This window comes from Eschscholzia californica, unplaced genomic scaffold (genome assembly GCF_041429995.1).
Source record: "Eschscholzia californica isolate CP2 unplaced genomic scaffold, dmEscCali1.0.p SCAF_4, whole genome shotgun sequence".
NCBI lineage: Eukaryota > Viridiplantae > Streptophyta > Magnoliopsida > Ranunculales > Papaveraceae > Eschscholzia > Eschscholzia californica.
Window position 1 is genome coordinate 7,903,351 of NW_028238461.1, and position 20,094 is coordinate 7,923,444.

The 20,094-nt window shown below is 35.4% G+C and overlaps 1 protein-coding gene, 1 long non-coding RNA gene and 1 pseudogene across 3 annotated transcripts; 1 reads left to right on the forward strand and 2 right to left on the reverse strand.

The window, feature by feature from the left end:
* Window positions 1–1,483: 1,483 nt before the first annotated feature.
* On the reverse strand, window positions 1,484–3,906 carry LOC147542239 (uncharacterized). Its single transcript, XR_015223827.1, has 2 exons — window positions 3,735–3,906; window positions 1,484–2,071 (listed from the first exon to the last, which is right to left on the reverse strand). It is a non-coding gene; the product is annotated as an uncharacterized LOC147542239 (long non-coding RNA).
* A 2,397-nt stretch (window positions 3,907–6,303) lies between these two features.
* LOC147542240 (pentatricopeptide repeat-containing protein At5g50390, chloroplastic pseudogene) lies at window positions 6,304–8,821 on the reverse strand (annotated as a pseudogene). Its single transcript, XR_015223997.1, has one exon. The product of XR_015223997.1 is annotated as a pentatricopeptide repeat-containing protein At5g50390, chloroplastic pseudogene (transcript).
* Window positions 8,822–15,541: 6,720 nt separating this feature from the next.
* LOC147542241 (cysteine-rich receptor-like protein kinase 10) lies at window positions 15,542–18,776 on the forward strand. The gene is made up of 7 exons (XM_086632266.1): window positions 15,542–16,887; window positions 16,963–17,088; window positions 17,189–17,313; window positions 17,403–17,613; window positions 17,701–17,938; window positions 18,024–18,180; window positions 18,262–18,776. Exons 1-7 carry the CDS (start codon window positions 15,996–15,998, stop codon window positions 18,547–18,549), a joined length of 2,037 nt encoding a protein of 678 aa, XP_086488392.1. The 5' UTR covers window positions 15,542–15,995; the 3' UTR covers window positions 18,550–18,776.
* The last annotated feature ends 1,318 nt before the right edge of the window (window positions 18,777–20,094 follow it).

Below are 20,094 nucleotides of genomic sequence, written 5' to 3' on the forward strand. Positions count from 1 at the left end.
GGGGGAGATGAAGAAACGGTCTTCCACTTACTCTTTGGTTGTTCGGTACAAAGATTATATGGGAATCGCTACTACTTAAGATGGGTTTTCAGAGAGTATGTGCTGCTGATTGGGAAGGGGAGCTACAGTGGTGTATTAATCACTTTGGTGGGCTTTCTATTGTTGGCCGAGTGGGTCGTTTGCTTCTAAATGCCTATGTCTATCATATTTGGAAGGAGCGGAATAACAGGGTATTCAGAAGTAATGTCATGTCACCGGGGCTGATTATACACATTATTTGTGATGAAGTGAGGATCAAGCTGAATACTGTTACCAAACGGTTTGAAGATACGGAGGAGAATCGGAGAACCATTGATCGCTGGAACCTTACCATCTCTCTCCATAAGCCAATTTACACTCCATGCAAATGGACTCGGCCAACGACAGGGAGATATATGATTAACACGGATGGTGCACTGAACGAGGTGGATGCGGGGTATGGAGCCATTATTCGAAATGTGGAGGGGATGGTTGTGAGAGCAGCTACAGCTCAGGTTGAGGGACAGACTATCTTCATACACGAGCTACAGGGTGTTGAGTTGGGATTGGAGCTAGCACTTAGTGCTGGACTGCAGGAAGTTGAACTTGGTCTTGACTCGATGAATATCAAGTTACTTCTTGCAAAACCACATCAGGAACTACCATGGAGGGCGAGACGTTTGTGGAAGAGAGTTCAGAGGATTCGGAGCCAATTTCGGAGTTTTCGGGTGTTCCATGTCTATAGAGAAGCCAATCAGGCTGCAGATTTCTTGTCGAAGATGAAGCTTGGACCGGGGGTAACTCACTTGAATGTTAGTCAACTTCCGGCATAATTAGTCAATATTGTTAATGCGGACTCTAGAGGAACAGTGAGATTGAGGAAAGAGTGGGGCTAATGATATGATGTAATTTAATTGCTTTGCTATTTTTGATACTTCAATTTTTGTATGCGGTTCGGGCTTCTCCCGCTTATCATTATCAAAAAAAAGTTGCAAAATGATTCTAATTTTATTTGGTGACTATGCAATCTGGTATGCAGTGGTTTGCAATCTGGTTTGTATTCTGGTTTGTAGTGATTTAGATTGTTGTTTGGAAACAAGTCAGTTTCAATTTGTTTTTTTTCAAAATATTCACAACATACTCACATGTTTCTTTAAATATTTTTCAATAAATGCAGGATGAACAAAAGTTTAAATCATTTTCGAAAGATTAATTCTTCATTTTTTTTATTCTATTAATTATTTTTTTAATTTCTACAAAATAGAACGGGGGCTACACCCCCAAATCCCCGTAAAATAATACGTAATACAAATAGGTTGTAACTCATGAAAATTAAACATATATTGTGTACATAAGTTAAGTTCCTTTGAAATCTGGTATGCAATGGTTTGCAAACTGATTTGCAATATGGTTTGCAAATTGATTTGCAATATGGTTTGCAAACTGATTTGCAAACTACCAAAACTAAGATTTAAGGTTCACATACTATTATAAGCAAGTACACCGACATTGTTCATCCAACAAAAATGAAGACAATATATTCAAAAAGCAAGTGAAAGCTAATGAAAACTAATTCATGAATTAAATTGACAAGTGTTCTTGGTAAAAAGTAATAAAGTAATGAGAATTGGTTCAAACATCAAGTTTACAAGTCTTCTTGTTGTGACCAGATGTATGACACATGCTACACTTTATCGACATCTTCCACTTTGCTCCACTGTTTGATATGCTCTTTTGCCTTGGTCTTCTAGGTTTCTTCTTCTCAGTAGATGGTAAAACAATAAGCTCGTCGGGATGATGATTCGGAAGGTCATAATCAACAACATGTTCAATATCTTTTTCGTACGCACACGATAATGAGAAACACGATAGAAATCACTAATGAAGACATATGGACTATAACTTCACCTTAAAGATTAGTTGAAGAAGAGATGAAATTCTTGAAAAACAGAAGAAATAATCTAGAAATAGGGAGATTTGCTGTTTGGTCCCCCTTTCGTATAATTGACTTGTTGTTTGGACTCCCTTTTTCCAGTGTTGCACTTTGGACTCCCTTTTTCAAAAAAAGAGTTAAATATAACAGTTTAAATACACATGAGAGGGAAAAATACTATTTTACCCCAACTAGAGGGAAAATACTATTTTACTCTTTAGTTAACCCAACCCAACTATCTCCCAATTCATCATCTACCGATTCATCAGGGGCGGAGCTATGTGTAGCTAACCCAGGCTATAGCCTGGGTTAGCGACTAATAGATCCGGACCACAAGGTTGACATTAGTGGGATTTGGCCCTGCTGGTTGAAGGCAGTTCCTTACACACCTAACATCATGGTTTCGAATCCACGTACTGGGTGGTTTTTCAAATGTTTTTTTCCAGCTATGGGAAAGGAGTAATTCAGTTTTGGCCCCCCATTGATATCAGACTTCTGATTTGGCCCTTAACTCGTATATAACTGTCATTTTGGCACTCAATTTTGTCAAAAACTTCCTTTTTGGCCTCCATATCTTTTTGTGCTTATTCTTTTTTATTTAATTTTTTTTTCCTCTTTCATTTTTATTTTCTCTTATCTTTTCTCTCTCGTATACTTTATATTTCTCTCTCGTATACTTTATGTTCTCTCTCTCGTATACTTCGTCTTTATCTCTTCTTCTTCGTCTTCCTTCACTTTCCTATTTTCTCTTAGTTGCTACGCAGCCTACGTCGAAATGTAGAGTCTCCTTTCTCAGTTTTTTCCTCTTTGTAAACGAGTAGTGTAGTATGTTTATCGTATTTTATTTCATTCACTTAGTGAAACAGAATATTTTATATCCTATTTTTTTGTTTACCTCGACGAGTCTAACTTCAAAAAATTTTCTCCGCTTCTCAAATCCTAGGTATGTCTATTAGTAGAAAAATAAGAAAATATTATCATAAAATGAATAAGTGTACAGAGAAAATTGTAATTGAATAAAAAAAACGTCGTTATTTTTTGCAAGCACTAATGCGTTTGAATACAAATTCAATATCAAAATTTTAAGCTAGCCCTAGCTAGAACCAAATCCTGGCTCCGCCCCTGATCATCTTACCCTTCTCTCTTCTCTCAAATCAGTCACCAGCTGTCTCCATCAACCCCAAGTTCCTAGTGATAGTAATGGAAGATCACCATTCACCAACACTTAAACATACCTCGCAACTGGTTTCCCCTCTCTCTTCTCTTCTCTCTCTCTAGATTTTCTCTCTCTAAAATACCTCTCTTTAGCTGATTAGCTCTCAGAGAAACATGATTAATTTTTTTGATTTATCAAGCAACTATTTAGCAATCAATCCTGATTACATCTCCTTTAATTTATCGGGCAACCCTTTAGCGTTCAATGATTAGGCAACTCTTTAGCATTCAATGATTAGGCAACTCTTTAGTTGATTACATCTCCACGTCTGTTCTTTCTCTCTCTAAAATACCTCTCTCTAAGAATCAATCCTAATGAAGAAGAAGCTCCTTACAAGTTCAATTTTCAACACAAGTATAACAAGTACAACAGATGCTTACCGTTGGGGTTCATATTTAAAGGCAAGTAATTCCACACAACTATATATAAGAAACATTGATGCCCTGATTAGTGAATTATATCATATCAGTTCTTGAAGAATCAATTTTATCCTGAAATCCAATTCAGATACATTTACTACATCAAGAGGAAGAAGTAGGTAAGAGTGAAAATTCATGAAAGACAAACCTTCAATTTCAGGTGAGTTTCTGATTTATATATCTATCCATGAGAACTCAGATACTAACCCCTTATGAAGTAGCTGATTTTAGTCTTGTTGTTTCACCATCATGGTTTTGGATTGTTGTTGCTTCTTCTGGAGAGAAAGGTTGGGATGGTGATATTGAAGATTTCAATACCTATATTTACATTTTCAGAACAGTTGATGGCTCAAATAGGGTTTAAAGTGTTGATAATGGAGGTTGGCTTTGTTTTTTTTTATGATGAGATGAGGTTGGCCTTGTTGGCAGTGGCGAGGCCAGAACATTTCTTACATGGGGGCACTTTTTTCTACGAGAACAAGTAACATTTCAAAATCATAAAAAGATCATAAAAAGAATAATCATTACCGGTGTTTTGTAGTACTTGACTAAAAGACATACATAGTTACTCTTCACAAATTTTTATCTCTTGAATTTATTGAATAATTATTACATTATAACTGTATCAAACACAATTTTTCAAGAGAAGCAATCCAGTTATCACCTATCCACTCTTCTATTTGATTGTCAAAATTTATACTGATATTGGATACCACACTCATTATTATGGAACTTGTAAGAACTCTAGTATTGTTGGATTTGAAAGACTTTGTTATTATCTATTGATAAGTGCCCCTAGAATGATATAAAAATTTATAAGAAAACGACTAGACACTAAAATAATAATACTCATTTGTTGTTACTTTATTTACAATTTCAAAATAGATAATTTTTTGTTTTATTTTTTTATAATTAGTAAGGAAATGACATGCTCGAACTTACACGAACACTAGCTAGTAACAGTAGATGTTAACATACTCGATCATCCTACTGTGCCTTTCGAAAATCTATAATGTTTTAAATTGAATTCAAGGCTAACTGAATTTTTACTAAACAAAAATACAAAATCGAATAAGTCAAATACACAAAAGTAAATAAAGAACAATAAATAAATGTAGAGAAAGTTCATTGGTATCCAAAAATACTAAGACATAATTCCATGCTTGTATAGCTAGTTAGGTTTGTACTTGGCAACTTTGTTGGCCCTAATAGTAATACTCTTCTCATAAAATGGTCACTAGTAAAATGGATTTCTAACTTGGGGCTGTGGGGGCATGTGACCCCACAGGCCCCAAGGTGGCATCGCCCCTGCTTGTTGGGTTGATGATTTTACTTTCTTATTTTCATAGAAGTAGTGATGATGGTTGGTGGAATATGAGTAAATTAGGGGCCCAAAGTGCAATATAGATATTATAAGGGTAAAAAGGAATTTTTAAAAAATATAACTTCAAAGACGGAATATTCTCGAGTGATTCCGTTAAAGAGGAGTCCAAAGTGCAACACTGAAAAAAGGGAGTCCAAACAACAAGTCAATTATACGAAAGTGGGTCAAAACAACAAATTTCCCCTAGAAATATTGAACAGATGAAGAGAAAATATGAAGGTATGATTTGAATTTTCTCATAATCCAACACTATTTCCTATATTCCGAAACCCTAACTCTTCTTTTCGAAATTTCTTTTCAGATTTCCATCAAAATCTGGCACGAAATTTTTATAAGTCCAATTTCGTTTCAGTAACGTGAATTCCCGACAAGTTTTGGTGACTTCCACAAAGATTTGTCGACATTTCATTACTTGACTGAAACACCAACCACATTTTAACTTGATGCCACCAATTCAACCCCAGTTAGAAGAGAAGTTATTGGAGTTAAATTCGGCAAGCTTGTGTTGAATTTGGAACTAACATTCGACACAAGCCTGCTGCATTCAACTCCGGTAACCTCTCTTCTAACTGGTGTTGAATTCGGTAGCATCAAGTCCAACTTAACTTAAAGAATTGACATGAGGCTGCCAAATTCCCACACAAAATCTGAATAACCAAAATTTCGGCTGACAATGTGGAATCATATCTCCATTATTCTGGTTCAACTGAATGCAAATATCAAAACCCAAAACTTAAATCCTAAAATTTAACTGGTCACAACCATAAAAATTAATTGAAACATGCATAAGACAATAAAAATTAATTGAAGCATGCATAAGACTAGGACAAACTTCAATATTAACTTCATAAAAGATAAAACCATAAAAAGGGTAAAACTTTTGGTTATATCTGAAACTGTTTTTTTTTCTCTTCGATAATAAAAGATCATCAGACAAAATGGATTTCAGATAGTGTCTTCAAATAACTGTAAAAATGTTCATAAGCAGTTGATTGAAGTGGTCGAAGTCTGTATTTGAAGAAATAAAAAAAAAACTCAAAGTCTAGGGTATATGAGATTCTGGTCTGAATCACACGAATCACAGATTATAGAGAAACCGAGAGAGAACAGAAGATGAATGAGAGGGAAGGAGAAGTGTCGGCCGTCTGAGTTAAGTCAATTTTTTTTTACTTAACGGTGACCTACGACGTTGATTTTACGGTTAGGTCAAACTGTGTAGTGGGAAGTGCTTCTTACAAGGGGGGCAGGGGGCCATTATAACCAAAACCCCCTAAGGGGTGCTTATAAAGGGAAGACCCTTTTAATACTAACCATTAATCTCTAGATAGGAAGCTAACAAAACAAAATTAACTAATAAGAAATCACTAAGAAAACTCTTCATAGTTCACTCTGAATCAGATACAAAGTAAGATACATCTACCAATAATCCCCACAAGAACAAGCTCCATCTTTAAAATGGTGGAATCGACTAGCATCTCTAACGACAATTTCTCGCTTAGTAACCAAAGCTATCAACTTAATCACATCATGACAATTGTTACAAATTCGATGACTTTGGACTACTTGAAGTGATGTTAATTCTGATGTATTAATAAAACCACAAGCAATAGCTAACTTCTCACTATGGTAAGATGAAATTCGATCTTCATATTCATCAACATCAGAAAGCAAAGATTTATTCCTAGGAAGATTACCATATTTTGCTGCTATTTCCACCATTAACTTATCCAATCTTCGATAAATCTCTATGGTTTGAACATGAGATTTATCTCCTGAAACAAAAAACTGAGGCTTTTTCTTTATCTCTATCCAACTACATGAAGGAAGAATCCTCAATCCTTTTCTTCTCAAAGTATTTATAACTTCGGCTGCTTCTTCTAACCTTCCTGAACTGTTATATATATTCAAAAGTACTACATAATTACTAAGTTTTTTCGGTTCCATCCTGTAAAGTTTCTCAGCTGCAAATTTCCCGAGTTTGATATTTTTATGAGCCCTACATGCAGTTAACAAGGCAGCCCACATATTTTCTGTTGGTCGAAAAGGAGAATTTTTTATCAAAGCAAAAGCTTCATCTAAGAGTCCTTCTTTTCCTAATAACCCAATCAAACAAGCTAAATGCATAGCCCGAAGTTTAATCTTGTAATCTCTAGTCATCAAATCAAAAATCTCCCACCCTTTGTCTGATAAACCAGAATAGCTACAAGCAGATAACACAGCCCGAAAAGTAAGATGATTTGGAATCATTCCATGACTAAGCATCTTTTCGAACATCTCAATAGCTTCGCTTCCTCTACCATGGTTACCATATCCATCAATCAAAGCATTCCAAGAAATAACATTCTTGTTTGGCATCTTATCAAAAACAGATCGAGCGTCTTCGATTCTACCCCACTTACTATAGAAATCGACTAGAGCTGTACTAGCTACCATATCTGAACCGAATCCATGGCGGACTAAACATGCATGAGCTTGTTTCGCATGCTCTAATGAAGCTAATCTTGCACATATTCTAATAATAATCGAGTACGTAAACTTATCCATCTTTATACCTGATTGTCTCATCTCATAATACATACTTAAAGCTTCCTCACTATATCCATGAAGTGCATAACCAGCTATAATTGTATTCCATCCAACTACAGTCTTCTCTGGCATCTCGTAGAAAACAGTTTGAGCATCTTCGATGCTCCCACATTTGCTATACATATCGATTAAAGCACACGATACAAAAATATCTTGGTCAATCCCCATTTTCAATACACAACCATGCAACTGATTTCCTACACAAACAAGTCCCAAACCTGCCGAAGCTTTGATCATCATAGTGAATGTTCGAGAACTCGCATCAGAAAACTCTACCCACATTTGCACAAACAAGTGAAATGCTTCTCTGTACTCCCCTGAATCAACAAGTCCCATTATTATGGTGTTCCAAGAAACCAAATTTCTCTCAGGCATTTCATCGAACAAACAACGTGCATCAATCATCATCCCACATTTTACATGCATCAACAAGGCCCTGTTTCTGAGATATTGATCCCATTCTATATTACTTTCATTCATGTAATTAAATACCCTTTTAACACCTCTAATGGATTTCAAACCAATACAAGCATTCACAAGGGCATCATAAGTAGTACTACCCACATCATTATCATCTTCACATTCCAATATTTCAAACAATTCAAGTGCTTCCTCATATCTTTTATAAAAAACTAGTTTTTCTATCTGACTACATAAACCAGAAACGGGTTTTCTGATCTGGGTTTGTTCTAAACGATTGTCAAATTCTAAATTTTGAATAGTTTGATTTGGTTTTGGTCTGGGTCTTGGTTGTAATCCATTTTCAATACAAGAACAATTTATAAAGTACAAGGAATTCTTTCTTTTTCTTTTGTTGAATGAGAAATTAGACCCAGAAAAGCTAGAAACTTTACTGGTTTTGAAGATTTTATCAGTATAACTATTATGAATCTGATTAAATGAGATGTTATGAGAACCAGAGAGTGGGATTTCCATCTTCAATTGCCCACAGAAAAGGTTGATCGAAGACCAGAAATGAAGAGAGAACAAATTAAGAAATGGGTATTTTGAATTTGAATCGATAAGGAGTTGAAATTTGATGAACACGTGAAACGGGTAATGGTGAGGGTGGTTTAGTCGTTGTTGATGGATTCATGTCTTGTTTAGGGAAGCGTTTTCCCGAGCTCCGCCACTACAGATCTTTGATGCACTTGCTGCAGGAGATGTTCGAGGCTAGCTAGGCATCATTTAAGATTTTGAGAGTTTCTGTGGGAAACTTTTTCAAGAGCATCTCAAACGCAAGAGTCTTTTTTTTGCCCCGCCCTTTGGGGAAAGCTAAATAGTTTCCGGGGTGTGAAATTTTAAAGGGAACACGTAGAATTTTAGAAATTTTCTGGAAAAATAAATTTTAAGGGGAAATAAAAAAAAAACACTCCACCTCACCTTACTCTATCTCCACCTCACCTCACTCTATCTCCACCTCACCTCACTCTCTCTCCACCTCACCTCTTTGTCTTCTCCGATTAGGTTGCCGGCCGGAAAATTTTCCGGCCGGCGACCATGAAGACAAAAAAAAAAAAATTTCACTCTTTCTCTCTCTCTAGAAACTCCGGCGAAGGGGTTTCCCTTCGCCGGAGTTTCCCTTCGCCGGAGTTTCTAGAGAGAGAGAGAGTGAAAAAAAAAATTAAAATTTTTTTTTTTATGGTCGCCGGCCGGCGACCTAATCGGAGAAGAAGAAAGAGAGTGAGGTGGGTGGAGAGAGAGTGAGGTGAGGTGGAGAGAGAGAGAGAGGTGAGGTGGAGAAGTATTGTGCTTTCCCCCTAAATAAAATTGTCAAACAAAATTGACCAATTTTTGACCAAGTCTTCACACCTCGGAAACTATTTAGCTTTCCCCAAAGCGCTGGCCTTTTTTTTTTTTGATGAAAGGAGGCATATGCCTAAAGTTTATTAAATCAAAATATCAGCTTTATCCGTCGCCAATGGACTTACGATGCAATTAGGGTATTAGGAACCTCCCAAATTTGAGTTACATTCTCATTAAGAACGAACTTAGCTAATAAGTGAGCAACTTCATTAATCTTACGCGGACAATATTGAAATTGAACGTTCTCAAAAATTACAATTTCCGACTGGATTTCCGATAATATAGTCCTAATCCTCCACGGAAGGTCTTCAAATGCAAGAGTCTGGATAGAAAAACACGAAGGGCCACATAAGAGTTTTTGATCTCCAATGTAAAAAACCAATTTGGGTTGTTGTGAGTTGTGACGAACAAAAAACAACCAAAAAAAATAATTGAGAAAATAATTACACACGACACAAGAAATTTACGTAGTTCGGTTTGTTAGAAATACTTCATGAGTCATGACGAACAACAAACGATGATTTCCACTATGATAAGAATAACAAGTTACACAAAGGAATTCGTGAGAGTCATAAGAGGTTTACTTCATATAGCCACAGGAACCCTAATCCCACCGCCTCACCGACTATCTCTTTCTAATTACTAAATATACACGGGTACCACTAACAGTGATAACCGCTCTAATCAGAAGTCGGAAACCAGCCCTACCTTGCATATAATACTGCTTTGTAAGCCTTGCCTTACAGACAGGAAGATCAACCCTGTTGCATTCCCAAAAAATTGTGAAAGCGATTTAGTGGGTTGCAAATTAGGTTGGATATCGACTCATATTCAAGACACTTTCAACATGGGTCTTTAGATGATGTAGCATCATTGATTTCTAAGATGTCTCAAGAAGGATGCAACGTTGAGATTTCTATTGAGGACCTTGATTGGCCGCTCAATATTAAATACAAAACTATCCGTTTGTAAATGACACTAAATACTTTTGTTGTTTGGGAAGTTTTATAGGGCCTCCCCAATTTTGTTAAAGGCCTCCCCATGAACCATTTTACTTGCTAAATTATCACTTAGGGGAGGCTTTTTAACAAAAATGAGGGGCCCTATAAAATCTCCCTTGTAGTTTTTAGAATTTTCCGTTGGAGACAGGGGCGGACCGTAATGAAGACCAGCCTGGGCGATGGCCCAGGCTGGATTTTGTAATTTTTCGACTAATGCAGGGGTAATTTGGTATTTCAAAGGTTTTGATTTTGATTTTTTTTTTTTTTTTTTTTTAATCTGGTCGAGTTTTAGAGGGGGAAAGTTGGGCGTGAGTTCTTCACCGTGAGTCCGTGGGAGATTGTTTTCTTGTCTTTGATTCTTATTTCTTAAAGGCTTGATCTCCAAAATTTGAAGGTTTGATCTACTTACTCAACTTATACTCTTCAATCTCTAACATATTTTATCAAAATTTTCAATTTGAAGATTTTAAGTTTTACTTTTCAACTTTCTCTCTCTAGGGTTTATTGTAAAACTTGAAATAAGTTTGTGAATCTATCTATGTATTGATTGAAAGAGTTGTGTTGAAATCAGACAAATATAAGTTTTAAAATTAAGAAATCAAATTAGGGTTAGGGTTTATTTTAATTTCTCTCTCTTCCTAAATAGTTTAGTTTCATTTGAGTATTGAGTTTATCTTCATTGTAAATTTCAAACTTTGACTCTAAGTTCTTGAATACTTAAATTAGGTTCAAAGATTTACAATGATCAATGAGAATTTTATTTCTGTCTTCTTTATTGATATGCCGTATGCATAGTTTTTATTTGGTTCAATTATTTTTTCTCTATTTTTAGTTTCTCTAATTAACTCTTGCAATTTCATAAAAATAAAATTAACTCTTGCTGGATCATAATTTACATATTCTTATATTTTGGTAAGTACCAAACCGGAAAAATGATATAGTTGTGCTTACGTAGATAACTAGATATACGGCAAATGAGATGAGTCGTTTTGCACTCGATAATTTATAGAAAATTTTTTTTTAGAAAATTTGAATTACTTTAAGTAAAGAGTTGGCCCCGGCTAACTTGAAATCCTGGTTCCGCCCCTGGTTGGAGATATCTTTTGAATTGAGGGTCTCAATCATGACATCCAGGAAAGGGAATCTTAATTAAAACTAAACATATATACCATTTTGAGTTTTTTTATTTTTGCATTGGAGACTCTCAGGAGTACTTAGTATAGAAAACTTTCGATTTTAACTATATTTCCTATTAAATTTATGAATGTCATGTGTATCAAAATATAGTTATATTAGAAATAAATTATTGGTTTGCACAATAAGTTCACTGTTAACACAAAACAGGTCAAAAGTAAAAAAAAATACAAATTTTGAAAGAAAATCTTAATTTACATACGACAATTATGGTTTTTGGAATTTTTTTTATTAGTGTGCCATTGCAGATGCTCTTAGAAAAAAGAATCTTAATTTACATTGGACAATTTAATTTTTTTAGAGTTTTTCTTGAGAGTCTCACTAGAGCTGCTTCTCAGCTAAGAGCATCTCCAATGGGACACTCAATCTTTAACACTTAGAGTGCCACATATGACTTTTTGGAGTTTTTGTTAAAAAATCATCTCCAATGGAACACTTTGTTACACACTCTATTATGAGTTGGACACATTTATTATAGAGTGTCTAGAGAGAGAATCTCTAAAATGAGAGTGTCTACTTGAGACTCTCAAAGTGTTACTTTATTATTTCAACCAATAGAAAACTTTGCTTTTCAACTACTTTTTATCTATTGAATTGAAGAGGGACATGTGTATTAAGTAAGAGATTTTAGAGATCTCCATTGGAGACCAAACAAATGTAGAGTGTCTCTATATTGACACTAGGAAAGAGAATCTTTATTTGACACTTGACAACTAGATTTTTAGAGTGTTTATTAGAGTGCCCCATTGGAGATGCTCTAAGTTGTCTGAGGAGTGTCTATAATAGAGGAGGGATTAGGAGCGGGGACTAGTAGGGGTGACAAAAATATAGAACCAACTGCTTGCTTATTCGGCCACTCAGTGACTAGGGGTGGGAATCGGTCCGGACCGGTCGGTATCGGACTCTAACTTCATCGAACCGGTCGACTCGGACATAAACTGTTGGTGACCACCTATTTATTCGGGCGGACTCGGACGGTCACTCTCAAGAATTCTTTGTCCATTGACCGTCCAAGACCGTTTATTTTAACGGTCCAGTCGGACACCGGACGGTCTCGGTCCGGACTTTCCAATAAATTTACTTAATTCAGAACTTTATTTTTATTACCACAAATAAATTCCTTACAAATGAAGATGTTTAGCCAAGAAATCAAAAGTAAATATAAAAAAGAAAAAACACAGTTGATCATCATTTGACAAGATATAATTAAGCCATGCACTAATGTTTGGTCTTCCAGAGGACTATATGACTATAGCCAACGATCATCATATATTCATATGTCTATAAAATTCAACGGTCAACTTCTAAAAATGAGGACAGTTTAGTCGGTCAAACTATTCGGTCACTCGTACCGGTCGGTCCTTCGACATAGAATTTTGAACGTGACCGTCCGTCAATTCTTTCGGGCCGGTCGGACACTGACCGTTATGACCATCGGATGTCCATGGATACTTTTTTTCTCGGTCGAACGGGTCGGATAGCGGTCTTCCGGATCTTTTTCCCACCCCTACCAGTGACCCAAATTAATTTGGTTTGACTTTCGCTCAGCTATTTAGAAGAGATTCCGGGTGCCTTTAGTAGCCACTTCACGTGTCTGCTACAGCTTTCTGAGACCTACCACCGGATTTCAATGGGCTCCACATATCTCTTACAGCTTAGTGTAACACTGGAATTACATCAATGTCGGGTCCATTTCAAGTTCCTCTAAGACCTTAACAATTGCAGTTTGGTATCTTTCCCCAAGAATACTTAAGGTTTGCTTTTGTTTATTTTATTTTATTTATTCTTCTTTATATATCTACTTACTGTCAAAATTTGCTCTGGGATAGGAATTAGATTACTTAACTTCTCAGGGAAAAGATAATTGATTGTTGTGTTTTTGTTTCTCCTTACGATATTTTTTTTGAATTTGTATCTGAAATTATAAAACTGGTCGATACAAATGATGGTCAGTTTATATGTTTCGCCTCTCCTCTCTTGCTAGTTTGTACTACTACCACTAGTTTGGGAGTCCAAGAATAAATAAGACGACTATATTGTTGGGATAATCTCACACATTGCTAGCGGAAGAGTTCGGTTGTAGGTTCATCAGTGCGAGGGATATATTCACATTTTGAACTTATCCGTCTCCTTAAGTTAGTTTTTCTGAATGTACACAGAGTATCGGTAACTTTTCAGGATCACTTTCTTTTTCTAGGAAATTTTGCTAAAATTGATCCTTATCGGGCCTTCTCTATTCAAGCTTAGTCCACACAACCTTTCATTTCATATCTAATTTACAAATGTTGTTATCTAGATGTATGATGACAATCAGGGGCGGACCCATTAAGGGGCCTGTGGGGGCGCGTGCCCCCACGTCCCGAAGGTTGGTTTTAATCGCCGCGCCAGGGTGCATGACACCGTGGCTCTGATCCGAAGAAATATATATTAACCTTATTAAGTAGAAGTTATAACACTAATTGGAGTTAGCAAAGTGGATATGTAGCTGTTCCTGTGCAGCACAGGTCTCGGGTTCGAGTCCCTCAGGGTGCTTATTTTGTACTCTAATTTTTTGCTATTTCAGTTCTGACTTCCACTTTATTCGACTTCATCTAAGCTATTGTTAATGTTATATTTTTGTTCGAAAATTGTCTATGACATCTAATGTTTATCTAACAACCAACAAACATTAAATGGTTAGTTTCATGTGTTTCTATGATGATTCGATCATCAATTTTAGGTTAGTTCAATGAGCTTATTTATTCTAAAATCAACTTTTTCAGCTGGCTTTTGTTACACCGAAAGTTTAGCATACACTTATTTTATTCTTTTCCTATCACACTCACATCTCTTCATCAACTAACGATATTTGATATAATTTTCAGCATTTACTTTGTTTAGTTTTTAATTTCTGTTTTTTTTTTTACTTTTGTTTCACATTCTTTCGGCGAATTAGTGTTTTTATTTTTCATACTGGAATAATTTGAAAAAACATACTAAATTTTTAAAGATTCGGGATTTTCTAATATAAGCGTCGCAAAATGAAAATTAGGCGTGATCAATTATATATATATATATATATATATATGTTATGAATCTTTTCCAGTTCATTTAAATCTTTATCTACTACTGTTAAAATGTGCCCCCACAAGTAAAATTTCCTGGGTCCGCCACTGATGACAATACTGACTGAAAATTTGGAGATATGCTTTCCAGGATGATGGTAGTTAACATGAAGGTAAGAAGGTTATTCCAATTCTTGTAGGGAGATCACCCAAATTTGGATTATAAAATAACATATTATATATCTTTCATTATGGATAAGCCCATATCAAGATAGACTTCGTACTATGTGCGACTATGTTGAACTTTTCTCGTAGAAGCACTAGTTGAATTTTTCTCGCAAATATAAATTTCATATTCTTTGAACAGGATTCGACCATATGTTCTATCTAGCTTGTTCGAGGCGCATCCACTTTTATAGTGTATCTGTTTCACTATTCGTTTTCCATCGAAAAAATAAATAAATAAAATAATAATAGTATAATAAGAAATAAATGAAAAAGAGATAAATGATAATTTCATTCCACTCTGGATTTCGACAATGATTCATGAGAGCCTAAAGTATTAGCCACCACTTCCAAGTTGCAGCCAATGCGTTGAACCTCTTCACCAATAAATAAATAAATAAACAAGTGAAAAAAATACAATAAGAGGAAGATGATTAGGTTGCTAATTTTGACCTCTATTTTGTCCTATACAATTGATCTAATATCAAGCACCTAGTTTTCAATAAAACAATAAAAAAAAAACTATAAAATATAATTTAAAAATATTAAAATTGAATGCAAGTTGAAAATAATCCTCTCATTTCTTTACTCCTTTCACATTTAATCTTTAATTTCAAATATTTTTTAAAGTAATGGGTGAACAACTCATTAATCAATTATTTCGACAACAAGTTTTTACATGATTATAACACCTAATAACAAGACGATATGTGACACTGAATGAAAAAAAAATCAACTTCCACATAACTATATAGGTCATATGAATTTATTCATATTTTCTAGTTTGTTATTATATGTATACTTGTTTTATATTAGTAAGTTCAATTTTGTACAGATATTCAGATAACATTTACAAGTACCCAAATGTGAAAGTATTCGACAAACCCTAGAAAGCGTGGGCTGACTTTTTTCTTCTCTTGTTCAATGAGGAGATATTGGAAAATGTTTGGACCATTGACATTATTAAAATGAAAAAGTAAATATTGTTTCTAAGCTAGCCACAACTATTGACTTCCCTTTTGAAATCAGAATATCTTTATGGGCAAAACCATCTCATTCTAAAATCCCAAGATAAAAGATTTGTCAAAACAATTTGAATGGGTATGAAAACCATTATTTGAGATTCAAGTTCTTAACAGTTTTTTGAGAAATTCATCTCTAAAGAAGAAATGGGTTGCTCCAATTTTTTCATCATCTTCTTCCTTTCTTCAATTTTGATAATCCATCACTATAGCCTTAATGCTACTGCACAAGTTCCATTTTATGCTGACCATAACTGTTATGAAGGTAATTTCACTCTTAACAGTAAATACCACTCCAATCTCAACCTTCTTCTCACTTCTCTAACCAACACATTCGACAACACGAAAACTCTTAATGAATTCAACAAAAATGGATATCGGAACGTCAGCGTGGGTCAAAATACGGATACCGTTTACGGGTCAATTCAGTGTAGAGGAGATCTAATTAGATCAAGTGTATGTAAAGAATGTATCGATCTCGCAGCTCGAGATCTCATTAAAAAAGATAAATGTCCAAAGTCTAAAAAAGCTATTATTTGGTATAGTGAGTGTATGTTAAGATACTCAAATGAATCTTATTTCAATATAGAGGAAGAAAATCCAGGAGTTTATCTTGCTAATGGAAATAATGCAACAAACCCAACTCAGTTTTTTCAGATATTAGGTGGGTTGTTAGATGATTTAGTAACAAAAGCTATTTCTGTTTCCTCTTCTTCTTCTTCTGTTATTAATTATGCAACTGGAGAAGCAAATTATACAAGATTTAACAAGATTTATGGACAAGTTCAGTGTACTCCAGATATATCATCACTTAGTTGTAATAAATGTCTCCGAGTTGCTATAGGCGATTTACAGGCGTGTTGTGACGGGATGGTAGGGGGAAGAGTTGTTTATCCAAGTTGTACTTTTCGATATGAGATTTATCCCTTTTATCTTTCTAAGTTGGTGGTTGAAGCACCACCTCCTTCTATAGAACCACCACCTCCTTCATCAACAAGAACGACGAACTCTGGTGGAACTACTACTTCTACACCAAACTGTAAGTCATATGTGATATTTTCTTTATATTACATGGATTAGTAGTTTAGTACTAACCGATTTTATAATTGTGCAGCGAAAGGAAAGAAATCGACGAAACTTGCTGTTATAATTGCCATTCCTATGGTAATTGTAGTGCTATGTTTCATGACTATTTGGTGGTTCTGTTTCCGAAGGAGGAATATAAAGCCGAATTTTAATTGTAAGAATTATGTTCATCTAACTTCATATTGTATAGTTCTTAACTCTTTATGACTTTTGATTATTTGATTCTAATCATTAATGCTATTGTTTTGTTGAAGATGTCGATGACGATATTCGAAGTACTGAATCCTTGCAGTTCAACTTTAGCACAATAAGTGCTGCCACAAACAACTTCTCTGATTCTAATATGCTTGGCCAAGGTGGTTTTGGTCCCGTTTACAAGGTATTACAAACTTGACTTGTTACTTTTCGGGTGGTTATTTGTTTAAAAATTTCGATTATTAAGGGAGTTTGAATTTTTTATGTCATCAGGGTACCCTTCCACATGACCAAGAAATAGCTGTGAAAAGATTGTCTAGAGATTCTGGTCAAGGTGATCAAGAATTCAAGAATGAAGTTGCCTTACTAGCCAAGCTTCAACATAGAAATCTTGTGAGGCTCTTAGGGTTCTGCTTACATGGAGAAGAAAAATTACTCATATACGAATTATTGCCGAACTCAAGTCTTGATCACATCATATTTGGTATGTATTGTGCTTGTATCTCTTAGTATTTTGTATTTTTACGAGAATAACTCTTAACGAGATATATTTGATTGGACGAATGTGTAGATTCGGTTAGACGTACAGTGTTGGATTGGGGAAGGCGGTATAAAATTATAGGAGGGATTGCTCGAGGACTTCTTTATCTTCACGAGGATTCTCGCCTAAGGATTATTCACAGAGATCTCAAAGCTGGCAATATTTTGTTGGATGAGAACATGAGCCCTAAAATTGCAGATTTTGGTATGGCTAGGCTTTTTGTGGTGGATCAAACCCAAGCCAATACCAATAGAATCGTCGGAACATAGTAAGTATTTATTTCGGTAGCTACACTAGAGAAAGTTATAGCTACTTAAAATTGTCGTCTCAATTGATATTTGTTTTCATTGCAGTGGATATATGGCTCCTGAGTATGCAATGCACGGACAATTCTCTGTAAAATCAGATGTTTTTAGTTTCGGCGTGTTAGTTTTAGAGATTATTAGTGGAGAGAAGAACACCGCTTTCTATGAATCGGTAACAGGAGGAGCCCAAGATCTTCTTAGCTATGTGAGTCTGAATAACTATCTCGTATTAAAACGTTAACACAATTTCATTACTATGATACTCAAGTGATTTGAATTATTGCAGGCATGGAAACATTGGAATAATGGGACAGCTTTAGAATTGTTAGATCCAACTTTGAGGGAGAATTGTTCGACTAGCGAAGTAATGAGATGTGTTCATATTGGATTGTTATGTGTTCAAGATGACATATCTCAAAGACCCACAATGGCATCCATCATCTTGATGCTAAATAGCAACTCTGTTAGTCTTCCTGTACCTTCACAACCTGCATATTTTGTGTCTGACGACCAATCAGAAGACGCTGCGTGGACTATTAATCAGGTTTCGGTAACTGAATTGGATCCTCGATAGCATTAAATAAATGATAACTCTTCCACTGAACTAATTAACCAAATAGAATAGTATTAAGCAACTTGGTTCTAGCCTTTTTGTGTGTGTGTGTGGTTAGTAAAGTCTGGTTCTGCTGTGGTTTTTGGATGTTCCATTTTTTTCAATCTCTGTTGATTAACATTTGTATGGGAACATTGTAAGCTTGTAAATTAGGAATCATATTTCAATCTAATGCTAACATTTGTTAAGTTTGTGGGCATCCAACTCAAAACCATTTGACAATGAGTTGAGAGGACCTAAACATTATATTCTTGGTTGCTAGATAGTCCTTCTTGTAAATTAGGAATAATATCTGACACTCCCCCTCACGTGTGGCATGGTTAGATTTGCACATGTTTTATTTGGATGACGTGAAGCACGTGTGACTTTTAAGTCCATCACATGTGACCCTATCTCTGATACCATGTCAAGTTTTTGGTCATCTAACTCAAAACCAAATAACAATGAGTAGATAGGGTCTAGAATTATATTCTTGGTTGCCCGATAGCCCTTCTTGCACGTGGAACTATTCTCAAAACATTCCCAACACCAAAAGTTGGTGCTAAAAACTATTCTCTATCTAGACTCTACTTGGGTCTGGTGCTAACATATCCAATTCGCCAGTACTTAGTAGTAAGAGCTCGAAGCTTGTTTTAAATAAGAAGATACTACTATTTCTTAGTTGTTGTCTTCGATACCGGATGTTGTTAGAAAATTGTCTACGGAAATACAAATAAAGTGGGATATAGATCAGAGACTTGAAGCATATATGTGATACTCTGTCTTTACAAGACCCGCACCGGCCCAAAGCCACTAAATCGGTGGCTTTGACCTCAAATTTGAAGGGCCATTGATTAGGTTTTGAGGACTTATTTTGTTTCTTGTAATGGTTATCATAAAAGCGAGGTTAGTAGACAAGTCCATGCCTTGTTTGTTGGAAAAACGGGTCGAGTCGACCCAGCGGTAATATAAGTTCCCCTTTATGTTAGTTACGAATATAATATATAAGAATAGTGGTATCATAAACGAAGAACTGAAAGCAAAATAAGACAACGTTTTTTAACGTGAAAACCCGTCTCAATATGAGAAGTAAAAACCACGGGACTAGTAGTCCATTCTAACTATAATAAGCAATTGAGCTACAGACTACGGCCTCCGTGTTCAACTGAATAAAACCCGAGACTCAGTCTCCAAAAGGAATCAATCTCAAACACGAAGAAACACGGAGAAACCCTCACAACAAAGAACAAAAACATCTCAGAAATATGCTGTCTAAAACGACCCTATATTCACTAGGATTCCAGCCACAAATCAACGATCATACCGTACAAATACTAGATGAACAAGTCAAAAATACCTCTGTAAAATTTTAGCTTAATTGGAGAATATCTCACCGTCGGAATTTCCAAACAAGGAAGACTGTGCGTGCTGAAAAAATTCAGCCCTGCTCTTCTCGGCAAACTTTGTTCTCTCCTCTCTTCTCTTGTGCGTTTCTAATTTTGCTCACTTCTTTGGTACTTCTACCAC

Coding starts and splice junctions, on each gene's coding strand:
- LOC147542241 (XM_086632266.1), top strand. CDS start 15,996: ATGGGTTGCTCCAATTTTTTCATCATCTTCTTCCTTTCTTCAATTTTG. Junction 17,089..17,188: donor TATAAAGCCGAATTTTAATT/GTAAGAATTATG, acceptor GTTTTGTTGAAG/ATGTCGATGACGATATTCGA. Junction 17,314..17,402: donor GTTTTGGTCCCGTTTACAAG/GTATTACAAACT, acceptor TTATGTCATCAG/GGTACCCTTCCACATGACCA.